Here is a 19,241-nt window from a genome sequence, read left to right on the forward strand (position 1 = left end):
TTCCGTTGCAATTGAAGTTATTTTCGTTTTTTCTCTCATTTATGTTTTACTGTTGAAGTATTATTCTGCAGTAGTGGGATACAGTAATATCCTTTGTTAGAATATCGGTTCTTACCAGTCAAAATTACAAAAACTTGACAGAAAACTAAAACAATGAAAAATTCCCGGAATTCTAATAAATTCCCAGGTTTTTCCCAGTTTTCTCCCGGATGAAAAAATTCCCGGGTTTTTCCCGGATCTCCCAGTTGTCCCGGGTCGTCTACACCCTGTTAACTTAATCTCTGAGCAGGTTCAGGGTAAAAATTGCTTTCAAATTCTTGTGGAATTTAGAACTTAATCTAATTTAATTTTTGGATCTGTCGTATTCAGGCATCAATGGACACTATTTTACTCATTCATAGTAGTTGTCATTATAAAACTCATCTGACAAGTATCACATTTTCCTGATAATAGTCGAAAGGTGTAATAGCATACCTAGTACCATATATATACAGGATGTCTCTCCTAAGAGTGATAAGGTGAATTTTCAATGGTGTTTCATCAGACATTTGCAATTTGGTTTTAGCAGTGCATATCTGGGATCAGCCCATACAAATACAGCTCATTACATTTTTATGCAACACCCAGTGGCAACAGATGGTGTTGGTTTGTTTCTCATCACAAATAAACAGATTCTTAAAGCAATATTAGAGAAGAAAAGTTGCTGCTCACCATATAACGGAGCTGCTGAGTCACGATAGGCACAACAAAAAGATTAACACAATTATAGCTTTTGGTCACTAAGGCCTTTGTCAACAATACACACACACACACACACACACACACACACACACACACACAGACACACACACGCAAACATAACTTGCACAAATGTCTGCAGTCTCAGAAAACTGAAACCACACTGCGAGCAGCAGCACCAGTGCATGATGGGTGTGGCAACTGGGTAAAGGGGTAAGGAGGACGCTGGGGCGTCCCCAGAGGGAGAGATAGTATGGTGGGGCTGGCAGACCACAAAGTGCTGCAGTTTAGATGGAGGGCAAGAGAGAAAGTGTGGTGGGGGGGGAGTAGCGGAAAGATGGGTGAGGTGGAGAAATGACGGCTGTGTAGTGCTGCAATGGCAACAGGGAACGTTCCCACCTTGCAATTCAGAAAAGCTGGTGTTGGTGGGAAGGATCCATATGGCACAGGCTGTAAAGCAGTCATTGAGACGAGGGATGTCATGTTTGGCAGCATGTTCAGCGACAGTTTGTCAGTGACCATTCATGCAGACAGACAACTTGTTGGTTATCATTCATACACAGAATGCACCACAATGGTTGCAGATTAGCTTGTAAACCAAAACCACTTGACTGGTTTCACAGGTAGCCATGCCTTTGATAGGATAGGTGATGTTAGTAAAAAAAATGTCATGTGACTCGGGCCTCCTGAAGGGTAGACCGTTCGCTGGGTGCAAGTCTTTCGATTTGATGCCACTTCAGCAACTTGCACGTTGATGGGGCTGAAATGATGATGATTAGGACAACACAACACCCAGTCGTTCGGTGGGCGGCGGAATATCACTGTAGGAGGGGTGGGAAGAATAGTGGGCAGGACACATCTCATTTCAAGATATGGCGAGAGGTAATCAAAACCCTGGTGGAGAATGTAATTCAGTTGCTCCAGTGCCGGATGGTACTGAGTTATGATGGGACTGCTCCTCTGTGGCCGGACTGTGGGACTTTGGGAGGTGGTGGGAGACTGGAAAGATAAGGTACAAGAGATTTGCTTTTGTACAAGGTTGGGAGGATAATTGCGGTCAGTGAAGGATTCAAGACACCCTCGGTATATTTTGAGAGAGACTGCTCGTCACTGCAGATGCAACGAGCATGGGTGGCTAGTCTGTACAGAAGGGACTTCTTGGAATGGAATGGGTGGCAGCTGTGTAAGTGGAGGTGTTGCTGGTGGTTAGTAGGTTTGATATGAATGGAGGTACGATTGTACCCATCTCTGAAGTGGAGGTCAACATCTAGGAAGGTAGATTGAGTATGACCAGGTGAAGCAAATGGGGTAGAAGTTGTTGAGGTTTTGGAGGAATGTGGAGAGGGTGTCCTCACCTTCAATCCAGATAATAAAGATGTAATTCTCTGTCAGGATTTTGATTACCTCTCTTCATGCCCTGAAATGAGAAATGTCCTGCCCACTATTCTTCGCACCCCTCCTACGGTGTTATTCCACCGTCCATCGAACCTTCACAATATACTCGTCCATCCCTACACAACCCCTGCTCCCAATTCCTTACCTCATGGCTCATAGCCCTGTAACAGACCTAGATGCAAGACCTGTCCCATACATCCTCCTACCACCACCATCTACTCCAGTCTGGTCACTAACATCACCTATCCCATCAAAGGCAGAGCTACCTGTGAAACCAGTCATGCGATGTACAGGCTAAGCTCCCACCATTGTGCTGTATTCTATGTAGGCATGACAACCAACAAGCTGTCTGCATGAATGGCCAATGACAAACTGTCACCATAACACAATTGGACCACCCTGTTGCTGAACGCGCTGCCAAACATGACATCCCTCATCTCAATGACTGCTTTACAGCCTGTGCCATATGGATCCTTCCCACCAACACCAGCTTTACTGAATTGCAAGGTGGGAACATTCGCTGCAATACATCCTATGTTCCCGTAACACTCCTGGTCTCAGCCTTTGTTAGCCACTGTCCTCACCCATCCAGCTCCCTCAGTATTCCCATTGCAGCACTACACAGCTGTCATTTCACCGCCTCACCCAGTATTTTAATTTCTTTTTTTTCCGCTACTTCAACCCCCCCCCCCCCCCCCCAACCTCACCCACCCCACCTTCTCTCCTGACCACCGTCTAAACTGCAGCACTTCACTGTCTGCAACCCCCACCATACTATCTCTCCCCCTGGGGACGCCCCAGCGTCCTCCTTATCCCGTTACCCAGTTGCCACACCCATCCTCCACTGGTGCTGCTGCTCGCAGTGTGATTTCAGTTTTCTGAGACTGCAGATATTTGTGCAAGTTGTGTGTGTGTGTGTGTGTGTGTGTGTGTGTGTGTGTGTGTGTGTGTGTGTGTGTGTGTGTGTGTGTATTGCTGACAAAGGCCTTAATGGCCGACAGCTATAATTGTGTGAATCTTTTTGTTGTGTGACTCAGCATCTCCACTATATGGCGAGTAGCAATATTCTCTAGTATTGTTACATTCCATCCTGCATTTTCCCTAGCTTCATTTTTAAAGCAGAATTTTATATGCTCATTCGACAGAGCAGTCCCAAATAAGTCTAGTGCAATATGTGCTTTATTGATATATATTAACAGGGACAGTAAAACATGAAAAATTACCAGTACTCCAGCAGCGACAGTACTGCCCCAGCCCACACTGACTGCTATAGCCATGCAAAAGCACTGCTCAGTTTCTGATGGAGTACTGGTTATTCTTCATCTTTTACTGTAGGGTCAATCCATACCAAAAGATCTGGTTGCTTCACTATCTCAGAAAAATTTTATATTTGCTGGGTGAAATCCCCAATATTCAGTAGTCACAAAACTATATTTTTTAAATTTATTGTTTATTACTTTGAAACGGTGACCATATTTGTTCCAGGGCGTATGCATTTTTTCCTATTTGCAAGCATCTACATTTTTTACAATTGTTTGGTAGTGGATTGTCCTAAGCCTTTCAGATAAAATACATTTAGTTCAACACACTCTGGGCTACAAATTAACATCATTATCACTTAGCTGAATGTATTCTTTAATATATCTTTAGTATAACTGTATCAGCCACAAATTAAAAAAAAACTCAATTTTGGAACAGTAGTTTTCTAAAGAAAGATTAATTTTTCAGCTTTAATATTTTTTCTGCTATTACACTGTATAATATAGTTACTTTTTATAGAGTACCAATGGTGAGCAGCATACACTTAAAAAAATTGTGACGTGCAATATCTTTGTTGGGGAACCAGATAAAAATCTGAAAATTTCACAGTTAATAGACCTTTATGATATCAAACGTCAGTATAAATTTCAACTTTAAGATTGAAGTGGAAGTTATGGAAAAAAAGATTACAAACATGAGTCAAAAATACATTTTATAACATTTGCGATATCTGGTAGGGTAATCAAATAAAGTATACCAATTGCATAATGTAACACACCACGAACACTAGCAAATAATTATTTGTCAAAGAATGCTGTGGTAATTGTTTCAGCAGGCTAACAATTGCATCTGTAAGCCTATACAAGTCTGGTTGTTGTCTTCCCCCTTAAACCAATAATTGTTTACTCACACTTGTTTAGCAAGTTCTTGAAGTGTGCAGTTCAAAAATGGTGTCTCAGTTTTCTGATGGCGTGATTATTAATGAAACATGTCATAAAAGTATGTATGGAGTGTATCCTAAAGATATTACTTTAATCGAAGATTACAGTGAAGAAGAAAAAGTGTTGTTTTACTTACAAGTTGGCCCAGAGGTCAAAGCAACATGCAAGTACCATGAAATGAAATACTTAAAAAATTTCATCACATTTTTGGTCAGTCTTACATGGACCCTTTTCAGAAACATAAGAAACCTATAACAAAAGGTATGTGAGAAATAACATTTGATCATTATTCTAAAAATAAAAGACCACATTTGATGATTATTCTAAAAATAAAAGCCCTTTTGTCAATCTCCTACCATGAAAATCATTGTGTGCAACATGGTATTCTAAGATATTTGTAATTCACAAGAGAACAGATAGTGAAACTTCAGATACAGAATTTTGTGACTTATCGGCAACCATTACTAAAGTAGATACAGCTTGTGAAAAAAGCAAACCTTGGCAGCTGATGAATGCTTAGTTGTTGCTGACATTTTGGAAAAATATTCCTTTGTTGTTCAAGATGAAGTAAAAGGGCACCACTGGGTAAACAAACAGGCCATAGCTCATCCATTTGTATTCTAAGATGAAGATAAGCTAATGAGCCAAATCTTTTGACTCATAAGTGACTACCATGAACACAACACAACAGCAGTGCACATTTTTCGACTAAAATTAACAAACTACATTTAACAGCACCACCCTACCACAAAAAAAGCTGGTTTACTTTTCAGATAGGGTAGGAAGTCAATATAAAAACAAACAAAAAATTATTAACATCTCCTTTCATAAAGAAGATTTTGGGTTTGATGTAGAATGGCACTTTTTCACTTCAGGCCATGGGAAGAATGCTTGTGATGGTGTCGGGGGTACAATAAAGCGAGCTGTCACAAAAGCAAGTCTACAGTGGACCAATGACAATCATATCATAACACTTCAAGAAATATTTGAATTCTGTAAAAATATATCAAAGGAATTACGTATGTTTTTGAATACTGTGAAGAAATACAAGAAGTATATGACAGTGTCTTGAAGAAAAGGTGCACCACTTGTCAGAAGATTAATGGCCTTGATCTTTTCATTGTTTTGTACCCCATTCACACAACTTACTGAAGTGTAAGGAAGTGTAAGATCACATCAGCTTTGCCTGATAGTGAATTCATCAGTGTGGAAAACTTGTACAACTGGTCCTTCAAAACAAAGACATAGTGGATTGTGTTTATGATGAGCAATGGTGGATTGGCGAAGTTGATAGTGTTGACTGTCAAAAACAAGATGTACATGTATTTTAGCACCCTACAGGATCAAGGACATCTTTTTAAAAAACTGAGAAGGCTCAAGTTTGGATGCCACTTAAAAATGTACTAAGGAAGCTGTCTCCCATGGAATTTGCAACTGTGACGTGGTGGACTTCTAATCTAACACCCAATTTGAGTAAACAAATTTCTCAAATGTTCAATAAGCAATGGACTAAAAACAAATAACAAGAGAACAATATAATGTAATTAGTAGGCTTATTTTCAATAAAAAAAGTACGTAATCATAGAGATGATTAAATTATACACTCTAACTGATATATTTTAGTCCATAAGCCTAGATATCGCAGATGTTTTAAAACGTATTTTTGACTCGAGTTTGTAATTTTTTTTCCATAACTTCTGATTGAATCTCAAATTTGAAATTTATACTGATGTTTGATATCATAAAGGTCCATTAACTGTGAAATTTTCAGATTTTTATGTGGTCCCCCAACAAAAATATTACAGGCCACAAAATGGAAAAATTTTAAAAAATCCATATTTTAAAATAGTGTATTCTTTTAAGTGTAAGCTGCTCACCATTGACACTCTATGAAAAAGTTACTATACTATGCACTGTAATAACAGAAAAGATAAAAAAAATAAAAAAATGTGTAGAAGCTTACAAATACGAAAAAAACAAATGCAGCCTGGGACAAATATGGCCACCATTTAAATAATAATACATATATACCAAGCGGAAAAGCGCCGGTAGACAGGCACGATAAAATAACACACAAACACACACACAAAATTTCTAGCTTTCACAACCAACGGTTGCTTCTTCAGGAAAGAGGGAAGGAGAGGGAAAGATGAAAGGATGTGGGTTTTAAGGGAGAGGGTAAGGAGTCATTCCAATCCCGGGAGCGGAAAGACTTACCTTAGGGGGAAAAAAGAATAGGTATATACTCGCGCGCACACACACACACACACACACACACACACACACACACACACACTTATCCATCCATACATATACAGACACAAGCAGACATATTTAAAGGCAAAGAGTTTGGGCAGAGATGTCAGTCGAGGCGGAAGTGGAGAGGCAAAGCTTATGTTGAATGACAGGTGAGGTATGAGTGGCGGCAACTTGAAATTAGCGGAGATTGAGGCCTGGTGGATAACGGGAAGAGAGGATATATTGAAGTGCAAGTTCCCATCTCCGGAGTTCGGATAGGTTGGTGCTGGTGGGAAGTATCCAGATAACCCGGACGGTGTAACACTATGCCAAGATGCGCGGCCGTGCACCAAGGCATGTTTAGCCACAGGGTGATCCTCATTACCAACAAACACTGTCTGCCTGTGTCCCTTCATGCGAATGGACAGTTTGTTGCTCGTCATTCACACATAGAAAGCGTCACAGTGTAGGCAGGTCAGTTGGTAAATCACGTGGGTGCTTTCACACGTGGCTCTGCCTTTGATCGTGCACACCTTCCGGGTTACAGGACTGGAGTAGGTGGTGGTGGGAGGGTGTATAGGACAGGCTTTACACCGGGGGCGGTTACAAAGGTAGGAGCCAGAGGGTAGGGAAGGTGGTTTGGGGATTTCATAGGGATGAACCAAGAGGTTACGAAGGTTAGGTGGACAGCGGAAAGACACTCTTGGTGGAGTGGGGAGGATTTCATGAAGGATGGATCTCATTTCGGGGCAGGATTTTAGGAGGAAGTCGTATCCCTGCTGGAGAGCCACATTCAGAGTCGGATCCAGTCCCGGGAAGTATCCTGTCACAAGTGGAGCACTTTTGGGGTTCTTATGTGAGAGGTTCTGGGTTTGAGGGGATGAGGAAGGGCTCTGGTTATTTGCTTCTGTACCAGGTTGGGAGGGTAGTTGTGGGATGCGAAAGCTGTTTTCAGGTTGTTGGTGTAATGGTTCAAGGATTCCGGACTGGAGCAGATTCGTTTGCCACGAAGATCTAGGCTGTAGGGAAGGGACCGTTTGATGTGGAATGGGTGACAGCTGTCATAATGGAGGTACTGTTGCTTGTTGGTGGGTTTGATGTGGACAGACGTTTGAAGCTGGCCATTGGACAGATGGAGGTCAACGTCAAGCAAAGTGGCATGGGTTTTGGAGTAGGACCAGGTGAATCTGATGGAACCAAAGGAGTTGAGGTTGGAGAGGAAATTCTGGAGTTCTTCTTCACTGTGAGACCAGATCATGAAGATGTCATCAATAAATCTGTACAAAGTTTGGGTTGGCAGGCCTAGGTAACCAAGAAGGCTTCCTCTAAGCGACCCATAAATAGGTTGGCATACGAGGGGGCCATCCTGGTACCCATGGCTGTTCCCTTTAATTGTTGGTATGTCTGGCCTTCGAAAGTGAAGGAGTTGTGTGTCAGGATGAAGCTGGCTATGGTAATGAGGAAAGAGATTTTAGGTAGGGTGGTAGGTGAACGGCGTGAAAGGAAGTGCTCCATCGCAGCGAGGCCCTGGACGTGCGGAATACTTGTGTATAAGGAAGTGGCATCAATGGTAACAAGGATGGTTTCTGGAGGTAACAGATTGGGTAAGGATTCCAGGCGTTCGAGAAAGTGGTTGGTGTCCTTGATGAAGGATAGGAGACTGCATATAATGGGTTGCAGGTGTTGATCTATGTAGGATGAGATACGTTCTGTGGGGGGCTTGGTAACCAGCTACAGTGGGGCGGCCGGGATGATTGGGTTTGTGAATTTTAGGAAGAAGGTAGAAGGTAGGGGTACGAGGTGCTGGTGGGGTCAGGAGGTTGATGGAGTCAGGTGAGAGGTTTTGTAGGGGGCCTAAGTTTCTGAGGATTCCTTGAAGCTCCGCCTGGACATCAGGAATGGGATTACCTTGGCAAACTTTGTATGTGGTGTTGTCTTAAGACAAGGGTAAGTCTTTCCGCTCCCAGGATTGGAATGAGTCCTTACCCGCTCCCTTAAAACCCACATCCTTTCATCTTTCCCTCTCCTTCCCTCTTTCCTGACGAAGCAACCGCCGGTTGCAAAAGCTCGAATTTTGTATATATGTTTGTGTTTGTTTGTGTGTCAATCGACCTGCCAGCACATTTGTTTGGTAAGTCACATCATCTTTGTTTTTAGATATATTTTTCCCACGTGGAAATATATATATTAAAAACAAAGATTCCAAGACTTACCAAGCGGGAAAGTGCCAGTAGATAGGCACAATAAATAATACGCACAAACACACACACAGAATTTCGAGCTTTCGCAACCGGCGGCTGCTTCCACAGGAAAGAATATGAGGTTAAAGTGAAAATAAATAGAAATATATATAGGGAGATATAAAGGTGTGAAAAAAGTCGAAAATGTGTTGGTTTGAGATGAGCTATGTTGATCCTGTGCTGAACTTAGGTTGGTGAACAACAATGGGTGCAATGGTTAGGTAGTTGTGTTGTCTCCAAAACACGTTAAAGGGTATATGAGGTTTAAGTGAAAATAAATAGAAATATATATAGGGAGAGATAAAGGTGTGAAAAAAGTCGAAAAGGTGTTGGTTTGAGATGAGCTATGTTGATCCTGTGCTGAACTTAGGTTGGTGAACAACAATGGGTGCAAAGGTTCATCTCAAACCAACACTTTTTCGACTTTTTTTCACACCTTTATCTCTCCCTATATATATTTCTATTTATTTTCACTTTAACCTCATATACCCTTTAACGTGTCTTAGAGACAACACAACTACCTAACCTTTGCACCCATTGTTGTTCACCAACCTAAGTTCAGCACAGGATCAACATAGCTCATCTCAAACCAACACTTTTTCGACTTTTTTCACACCTTTATCTCACCCTATATATATTTCTATTTGTTTTCACTTTAACCTCATAACCCTTTAACGTGTTTTGGAGACAACACAACTACCTAACCTTTGCACCCATTGTTGTTCACCAACCTAAGTTCAGCACAGGATCAACATAGCTCATCTCAAACCAACACTTTTTCAACTTTTTTCACACCTTTATGTCTCCCTATATATATTTCTATTTATTTTCACTTTAACCTCATATTCTTTCCTGACGAAGCAGCTGCCAGTTGCGAAAGCTCAAAATTCTGTGTGTGTGCTTGTGCGTTTTACTTATTGTGCCTATCCACCGACACTTTCCCGCTTGGTAAGTCTTGGAATCTTTGTTTTTAATATATTTTTCCCATGTGGAAGTTTCTTTCTAATATATATATATATATATGACTACTAAACATTGGCGAATTCACCCAGCAAATATAACATTTTTCTGAGATGGTCAAGCAAACAATTATTTTTTTCTTGGACCACTTGGTATGAATTGACCCTGCACTGATGAAAAGAATATTGAGGTAGACTAATTTGAGACCACCCTGTCGAATGGCCATGTAAAATTCAACTTTTAAAAATAATTTTGTCTGCAATGGGAAATAAACTGACACTTTCCATCAAGAATGGGCAACTAATGACAGATGTGATGAGCAGTATTTGTTTGACACACACACACACACACACACACACACACACACACACACACAATGTTTTCAGAGCCCCAGGTACACTAAGGAAATATTAGAAGGAACTGACTAGGATTAAGATAACAGATTCTCTAACATCACTTACCTGTTTTTTTAAATAATCTGGTGATGGAGTTGGGGTATGTTCTGTCACAGTGATGATGGGGTTTTGGTTTCCATGAGGTAAGTTTCCAGGCTGACCACACACCTGCTTGTTACGATCAGGATGAACTTCACCAATGTATCTGTCCAAAAGGAATGGGTTTAGTGCCTCTGATTTTTTACGTGTGATAATTTGCATAACTCTGTGTGTGTGTGTGTGTGTGTGTGTGTCTGTGTGTGTGTGTGTGTGTGTGTAGTTGACAAATAAAACTTATTTTACAAATATAATGATTTTCTTATCAAAGATCTTATAATGTTCAGAAACTGTTTCCTTGGATACTCCTTGAATATGGTGATGTAGCCAAATATGAAGGTGCATAAAAGTAAAAAATTGTAAGGCAGTGAAATGTTGCTAAAGAGAATGGGCACAGATCAAAACAACTAAATAACATTTCCTGCAAATTCTTTTCATCCCTGAGATACCATCATTACTGAGAAATCTATAACAAAAAAGTAGAGTAATTAAATAGTAAATCTAGTGGTCATAATCAAAGTAATCATTAACATCAAATATTTGTAGTTAAAATATAATACATAACGGTAGATTCTGACTCATTCCTTATGCCTGAAGATTCTCTCCCATGTGATGTATGGAATAACGAAATAAATCTCAGGTGAAGAGCCTGGTATGTATGGAATATTTTGCATGAAAGAGTGAATCGACAAATAAGCTCTCATAGGGAAGTAAATTTTTGCACATGTTGTGCAATCTTCTTCTATGTTAATCTAGAGAACAATATTCAAGGGCAGTGAGTATTTAGAGGGAAAGGAAACACAAGCAAAATATGATCTCATGAGGCATTCAAAAATTATTTACATATACCCTTCACTGTCATACAGGACAAGTTTTGCACATAATGAACTCTACTGTGTATTCAGTACAATTAATGCATTATTCAATTTTACAGTGTACTTCCATAGAATTTTTATACTTCAAGATATGTAACAATGAACAACAATTTTTAAACATTTTCATGAAATTTGTCCATTGCCTCCATGGAACTTTTTGGAAAGGAATGATCCAGCCCTAATCCTTTGCAAACCTAGTTACCTCTATAAAGTTTGATTCCATGCTATCCCTTTATAAAGAGTTTGTAAAAATAATGCAGTTCAAATCATCCAACACAAAAACAAAGCATTTGTAATTCATTGGCATGCAGTTACATTGCTCAATATTGGTGACACTGTAGGCCCCAAGTAAGCTACAGCACAAGCAGTGAGAACCAACACGAGTATTCTCCTATAACTGCACTAGTGGAATATGTGAGGAGACCATCCATAAAAGCATAAGCCCAGAGCAAACTAACATAGACAGTATCTATGATACTATTAAACTACTTCATCTAAAAGATTTGCAATTAAACAGTTCTTGCAGGCAAAGAACACTTGCACATGGAGCTTTAATTTTCATATTAATTTTTCCTGAGTTTTCAATCACAAAGCTGTACTTCTATGAAAGTGTAAACAAATAATGTTTTGTGCATCATAACATAGAAAACTGTCTTTTCAGAACTATAAAGAATTCACTGCTAACATAAAATAAGTCAAAGAAAATTTTTATTTATTCATTATGCCTTGAACATTAAACTGTAGAGATTATCTTAACAATTAATTAAAACATATACTTATTTCAATGAATTTAGTAGTTGAAGGTTATATGTTTTCTTTTTTTGCCAAGCCTAAGTGGCAAATAGAACAAACTGTCTTTGTCTGTATCTGAATTACACACAATATTGGAAAAGCATATTAAGTTACATAATGAATGTAAATTCTCTTAAATCTTTAATTAGATGGAGACTAAGTATCCAGCAACAATAAGGAAAGCAACATTTATTTAATATGTAGAATACATATATTTATATTTAAGAAAGTAAACATTATAACTGATTTTTAGGTTGTATCACAATGCTTAATGGAGTGTATAACCAAGAAAACTCAGGAAGTTGGTGATTGAATAGTTGCACCTGAACTATATGGTCTACACTTAAATGTACAGATGAGTAACAACAACATAAGCAATTAAACAGGGAATCAAAGTAGATCATGCCTACTTATATTATCGCTAAAAGTTGTGATTGGTGAAAGAAATTACTTGAACATGAAGAAGTCTATTTGAAACTTAAATTTTGTAATTTTTTATTTTCTTTCTATAAATTAAATTTCTTTAAATTAAACTGAAAAAGAGGGAGATTGAGGCAGGAACAAGACAGATATTATTATGGATTGTGATCTAGGAAACACGCAAAAATTACAGGATATAGATTGGTACAAGTGCTTTCACAATCTAATGACTCTCAAGCACCAGAGAAGACTTTCAGTTTACAGGAATCAGAGATTAGAGAAACATTAAAGAAATACTTGGGAGAAATGAAAGCAATGGGTAAAATGACAATGATTAAAATACTAGAAGACAGATATGCACAAAAAACTTCACATGAAAAAGGAAAGTTGTTAAGTTCTTATAAGGGTTATGTTGCTTCACCATGTAGATTTTTCATGAGAAATATTAAATTTTTTAGTGCTTTGTTTTTCATAGTCTGTAATTGCAGGTGTTGCGACATAGGTACTCGTGGAGAGTTAAAATTGCACTGTGTGTGTATTTTTGAATTGACATATTATCAAGACTACAAAGTGCAATGTTTCTTATGGAAATAAGCATTAAATTCTCAGCTGTAATATTATTTCAAAAGAAATATGAAACCATGGTCAATGAAATATCTCCTGTCTGTCCGGTGCATTTCCTCTCTTGTTCATTCTTCCTTTCTTTTATTTTTTGTTGCTACTGTTTTCTGCTTTTTGTTTTTTTAATACCTACAATACTTAAAACTTTGTTTATATTTCTCTTTCCTAATTCCTGTTTCATTCTGATCCTTATGAGCAATCCTTTAGCTTTGGTCCATTCTGACCATTACCAACTTTCTTCAATATGTCAACAGCTTTATTTCACGGAGCACATTTTTACATTCTGATGTATTTCAGTCACATCTTTTGGATTCCCTTCCCCGTGTATTTCCTTCCCCTTTCTCATATTCAGATTAACATCTTCATCAGTAAAAGAGATTCATTTCTGGGGGTCAATAATTCCCTCTCACCCATCCTTATTTTTTACACCTATAAACATATATTTTTTTCGATACTTTCTTTCAAATCTGAGAAACAATATCAATTCACAATAAAAGAAACAGATGTTATGATTATAAAGGTCCTCCATAAGACAGGGTGACTACTCAATAAGCAGTTGTTCGTAATGAGGTGTAAGGATGAACAGGTTGTGGCTGTGAGTGCAAAAATGTAATATATATTAGCATCAATAACCAGCAGGCATATTTATAGAATAAACCTATGTTCACCCAGAGGGATTTGTTGCAGAGATTTGTGCCTGGCACAAGTTGCAAGTTCCTGCGACATGTACCTGCAACATCGACATTAGAATTCCAAGAAATGCTCTGTTCTGGCACATGTGCCTGTGTCCATTCACTCATTGAAAACATGGCACAAATCACAGATACATTTTCTACTGTGCATGTGCATTTCACAGGTAGACTCATGGTGTTGCATCTTGGGTACAAGTGTACAAAGAGAATTTAGTTGTGTACATTCTGTAGCAGTCAGTATAATCTTGTTTCCCATTTGCTTGTCAAGATGGAGTGGAAATAATACAGTAAATTTTATTGAATACATGAAAGGCACTTGTTGTGGGATCCAACACCTCAGATGATGAATATCACCAACTAGTGTCTTTATTCAGCATGACTGATAAAGAGATGGACAACAAACTTCATAACCTGAGGTCACAACTCCCCTGAGAATACAATAAACCTTCATCTTCGAAAACACCACGATTGGGCAGAGAAGAGGTGTACATATCCAAGTGGTATGCATATCCCTCAAGGATGTTAACAAATCAAGGTTGAGTTTATCGACATTTGAGGCAAGCTATACAACTTTTATTACAGATATTTATTTGCATAACAGCGAACAATGAAAATGTGTTGTTTACAGCACTGCTTGAAAGGACAGCATTTTCGATGAACTTGATAACACTACTTAACAAATTTAATTTTTTTTCTGCATTTGGTTTGTAAATGGTTGGATTTACCTAATTTTGGGGTGCTGAATACATTGGTAAAATCAGTTTTTCTGTATGACATCATATTTCTTTGATACATATCAGAATAAAAAATAGTAATAGCAAAAATTGACACAATTAAGTAAAACAAAAAAAAACAACATTCAGAACATTTGAAATCAATGCTATTTTGTATGTACATATGGGCATGATGCTAATTAAAGGTACAAATTAGTTCAAAAGATATTTTCACCTTTAATCATCTTTGGGTTTTGAAAAATGTGATGACAGAGCTCTTCTTTTGATTGCTGTTTAATGACTCTCTCTAACAAGACCCCAGCAGTAGTCACCCATAATCGAAGGGCACCAATGGCCTTGGTACTGGTGTTCCATGTTAAGAATGTCTTGGTGAAAGCGTTCACCATGCTCATCGCTTACGGCTCCCAAATTTTCTGGTAAGAAATCAAGGAGAGAATGCAAAAATTGAATTTTAAGTGATATTCTACACCCCATGTTCCTGCAGTTGTCCACAGATCATTCACAATGGTGGTAACATAGTTTTTGTCTTTTCTGTTGCCAAAAAGTCCTTCACAATTGCTTTAAAAGAAGACAAAGCAGCTAATTGGATATCTGTGATTTTGGTATCAAAGGTTGGATCTTTGAGCAATTTCCTTATTTGTGGTCCAACAAATATACCTTCTTTCAGCTTTGCCTCACTTAATTTCGGAAAATATTCTTTTACCCAGAGCTTTTACAAAGTTCTTGATAAGACCCAACTTGATATGAACAGGAGGCAAAATGATTTTATTGGCTTCAACCAATGGGTTAATGTTCACATTTATGTTTCCTTATAGGCCATTCCTTCACTGTATAGTGCTTCTTGGTGTCACAGCTGTCCCACAGGCACATAAAGCAACAGTATTTCATGAATCCAGCCTGTAAACCTATAAGGAGTGCAACAACTTTTAAATCACAGAAAAGCTGCCAGTCATGATCCTTATATTTGATTGCCTCTAGCAGCAAAGCCATGGTTTCATTAAGTTTCTTTCATGTCTTCTGCGTAAGCCAAAGGTACCGATGGAAATGCCTTGCCATTATGCAGTAGTATTGCTTTCAAGCTGGTTTTACTGGAGTCAATAAATAGTCGTCACTCCTGTGGATTATGTTGTACACCTAGCTGCATCACCAGACCATTGACTTCTCTACATACACAAACCGAATTCTGCATATTAAAATACTGAGTGAAGGGAGTACCTTTTGATCTGAAATAGGAAATTTTTGTCCCTGAAGCTAGATGATTCCACTGTTGCAGTCTCGACCCCAAGAGTTCAGCTTGCTGTTTTGAAAGTTTTAGATTGCAAACCAAATAATTCAATTCCTTTTGATTAAAGAGCTGAGTCGAAGTGTTGTGACATTGAGGGCAGTGCTCTTCTATATGTTCAACACTTTCTGATTCACTTGACATGATGTCTGGTTCCATGGCTTTCAAGCTACAGACAGGAACAGGCAACCCCTCATCATGGGGCACAAACAAATGCACTCAAGATACTTTATTTTATGTCTAGTTTTGCTTGAATGTCCCATAATATTTGTAAGACGAAAGTAAGAGTCTGAATAATGCTCCTTAGGCTCACACCACACCATCAGAACAGCGAATGGCATGGCTCAGTGTTTTCCTTTCAACCACTCGGTTAAGGTTGTAGTACAGGTTATGCAGGCAATGTGAGGTGCAAAATTTTTATCTTGATCACCAACTGGATAATCAAAACACAATTCATATGCCTTCTTAACCAAATCAGTGATTGGTTTTCTATGGGCTGTTGGAGTGAATTTCCCACACACATAACAAAAATTGTTGGGGTGGTTTAGGCAGCAACGAGATTTAATAGTTGCCATTTTTCTTAGTGTAAATTTTAAACACAAAAAGTTTGCACTATCTTTCACAGGAAACACTCATTGAGCATCTCCTTCACACCACTGGATTGCCACATCAACCATTTACTGAAAATTTGTAGATCTTCTAGCTCTCCTTTGCAAATCAAAAACAAACAATTGAGCACCAAAACAGAAGAACAGCAAAAAGTGAAATACTGAATGCGATAAAGTAAAAAAAAACTTTAAAAACTCAAAAATGGTATCTGCTAGAACATTTTGAAAGGTATATTCAGATTCTGTGTGCCAAAATACATACTACTTGATGTATCACATCCCAGATGCAAAATGAGTGTTGACTAGTAATTGCCACTCCACTTATCCTTCAGCAGTAACAAAATATATTGCAAACTCATTTCTCACTTGCTTAGCATCTTTGTCAACATTTGTACCAATTCTTGAAAGTGATGTAAGTGGAAGGGGTGGTCTCTCCATCTCCCAGGTTCTACGGTCCCTCTTTCTAGGCTCTCAGAATCGAAACTGACTTGTGGCGAATAAAGTAGGCAAGCTTCTTGATTTCTTTTTAGGAAGTTATCAAGATAAATACCGCAGAAAGTAACAACAGTTGCTTTATGGGGATCAACACAAAAAACAGAGGATAGTACTTCAAAGGCATTTTTGACAACTTATCGGGTTCTAATGAGCCTCTTGTTAAATATTCTTTCTTTGCTGCCTTTGTTCTGGTTACCTGTACAGGGTTTCATTTCATGTTCTTTTAGTGTAAAGGCATCATCAGCAACAGTTACATAGGGTGTGGCTATCATCAGCAACAATTACATAGCGCTTGAACACTGTTCTTCCAAATGGAAATTCAGGTCCTGGTACATGCAGCTCACCTACTTGAAAAACATTGTTATAAGTTATACAGTTAAATGCATCTCCATCTGAAATACATCACCGCACTCCAACTTCTGCATAAAGAAACTGCTAATCGCCATCCATAAATGCCATTAATGCTGACAGTGTCTTTATAGTTGTAGTAAGTGCTCCAGCATGAGCAGGATTAACGATTTGCATGTTTTCCATCTAAAGCCCTTACGCAATGAGGAAAGTTCTAGCAAATCTCAAATTCTTGTGCAACTTCCTTCCACTGTGTTTCAGTGCTCTGTGCCTGAAAAAAATAAACAAAATATCTGAAGAATGTGTGTCTTCTTTTTTTTTTTTTTTTTTTTAGAAGAAGAGATAATTGTTGCATAGGAAACACAACTGGAAGAGGAACAAAGTATCAGTACTTCGAGTATTCATTCAGAACCACCTTCTACCATGCAAGAAGGCCAAACTTCCGCAACAAAATTCGACCGATCATGTGTTGGAAGTTCTGAAGAGGACAAGTGAACACATCCTAATGACAAAGGAGGAGATGCTTACATTGTTCGCAAAATATGTGGAATGTGAACTTCAATAATTTCAAAATAAAGGAAGTCTTATGATCCTATAGAAGAGGATATATGACTTATTTTTGGGGCAAAACTTGAAGAACTAGACAAATTTCAGAATAAAAAACAAACAAAAAATGAATGAATGAAATCATGACAAAACTACAAGGTGTGTTTTTTTAAGTGAGGTCCATTTTGTTGTAGACATTAGTAGTTCAGGTGCATACCACAATGAATGCTTAAGTCATGTACCGGCATGCCTCGGGAACAACTGTGCTCAGTTTCAGCTCTGTAGCTAACCTGTATGGTTCTGTTCTGTGCTTTCAAAATGTTTAAGACTATCAACTCACCTGCCGCATGTGAGGTTCGCTCAGTGTCGGCAAGGAACCTGTCTGCTGAAAAAATTCATCAACAGATTCGCAAAGTGTAAAGTAATACTGTTACGAGCGAAAGCAAAGTGTGTAAGTGGGTACAAGAATTCAAAGATGGCCATGAGAATGTCCATGATGAAGAACGCTCTGGTCACCCTTCTTTGATTACTGCCGATTTGGTGGCTTCAGTTGAAGCAAGGATTCGTGAGAACAGGTGCTTCACAATAACAGGTCTCTCAAACGAATTTCCTGACGTGTCCAGATCAGTACTTTACAACATTGTTTCTGAACACCTAAAGTTTAGGAGACTGTTGAGTCCAAAGAAACTCCTAACAGAGGACCACAAAAACCAAAAATCTGAGTGTGCAAAGAAGCTCTTGACTTATTATCACGAAGAAGGTGATGGCTTCTTGAGTCAGATTGTAACTGGAGGCGAAACATGGGTTTCGCATAACACACCCAAATCAAAGCATCAGAGCATGGAATGGAGGCAGACACACTCTCCTGTAAAGGTGAAGGCCAAACAGGCCCTGTCCCAGCACAAAATCATGGCGTCGGGGGATAGACATGGTGTTTTGTTGGTCAACTTCATGCAACGAGCAAATCACTATCAACATAGAAGCATACTGCCAAAGCCTGAGAAAGCTACGCAGAGCGATTCAAAACAAAGGATGTGGCATGGTGACAAAGGGAATTGTTCTTCTCCATGACAATGCAAGACCTCACATTGCAGGTCAGATCCGCAATTTATTAGCCAGTTTTGGCTGGGAAGTTTTAGACCACCCACCCTACAGTCCTGATCTTGCACTGAGTGATTACCGTCTATACCTCCACCTCAAACAGCACCTCAGTGGAAACTGTTACAATGGTTGAGGACATGAAAACGGCAGTGAACTCTTGGTTATCGGAGAAAGTGGCAAGTTTTTATGAAGAAGGTATTTTAAAATTGGTTGAGAGGTATGATACGGGTTTCAACAAATTTGGCAACTATGCTGAAAAATAGAGTGGAGTATGTACATTCTGAAAATAAATTTACTTATTGGAAATAACCTTTCATTGTGTACTTAAAAAACAAGCCTTGTGGGAAAGGCTGGGGCATCATTTCTTCCTTATGGTAACCCAATCACAAGAAAAATCAGAACACCCATACTAAAGCAATACATCCACTGTATTTCATTCCAATGAAAATACACAAATGGGCTAC

The 19,241-nt window shown here is 38.7% G+C and overlaps 1 protein-coding gene across 4 annotated transcripts in view; it reads right to left on the reverse strand.

Moving 5' to 3' along the window:
• LOC126278568 (protein unc-80 homolog) overlaps window positions 1–19,241 on the reverse strand; it is a 953,735-nt gene that overhangs the window by 543,242 nt on the left and 391,252 nt on the right. For all 4 annotated transcript variants that reach the window (XM_049978772.1, XM_049978771.1, XM_049978773.1 and 1 more), the window contains one exon: window positions 10,234–10,372. In XM_049978772.1, coding sequence (XP_049834729.1) covers window positions 10,234–10,372 — 139 coding nt within the window. The remainder of the gene's footprint in view (window positions 1–10,233; window positions 10,373–19,241) is intronic.

Source organism: Schistocerca gregaria, chromosome 6 (assembly GCF_023897955.1).
Source record: "Schistocerca gregaria isolate iqSchGreg1 chromosome 6, iqSchGreg1.2, whole genome shotgun sequence".
Taxonomy (NCBI): domain Eukaryota; kingdom Metazoa; phylum Arthropoda; class Insecta; order Orthoptera; family Acrididae; genus Schistocerca; species Schistocerca gregaria.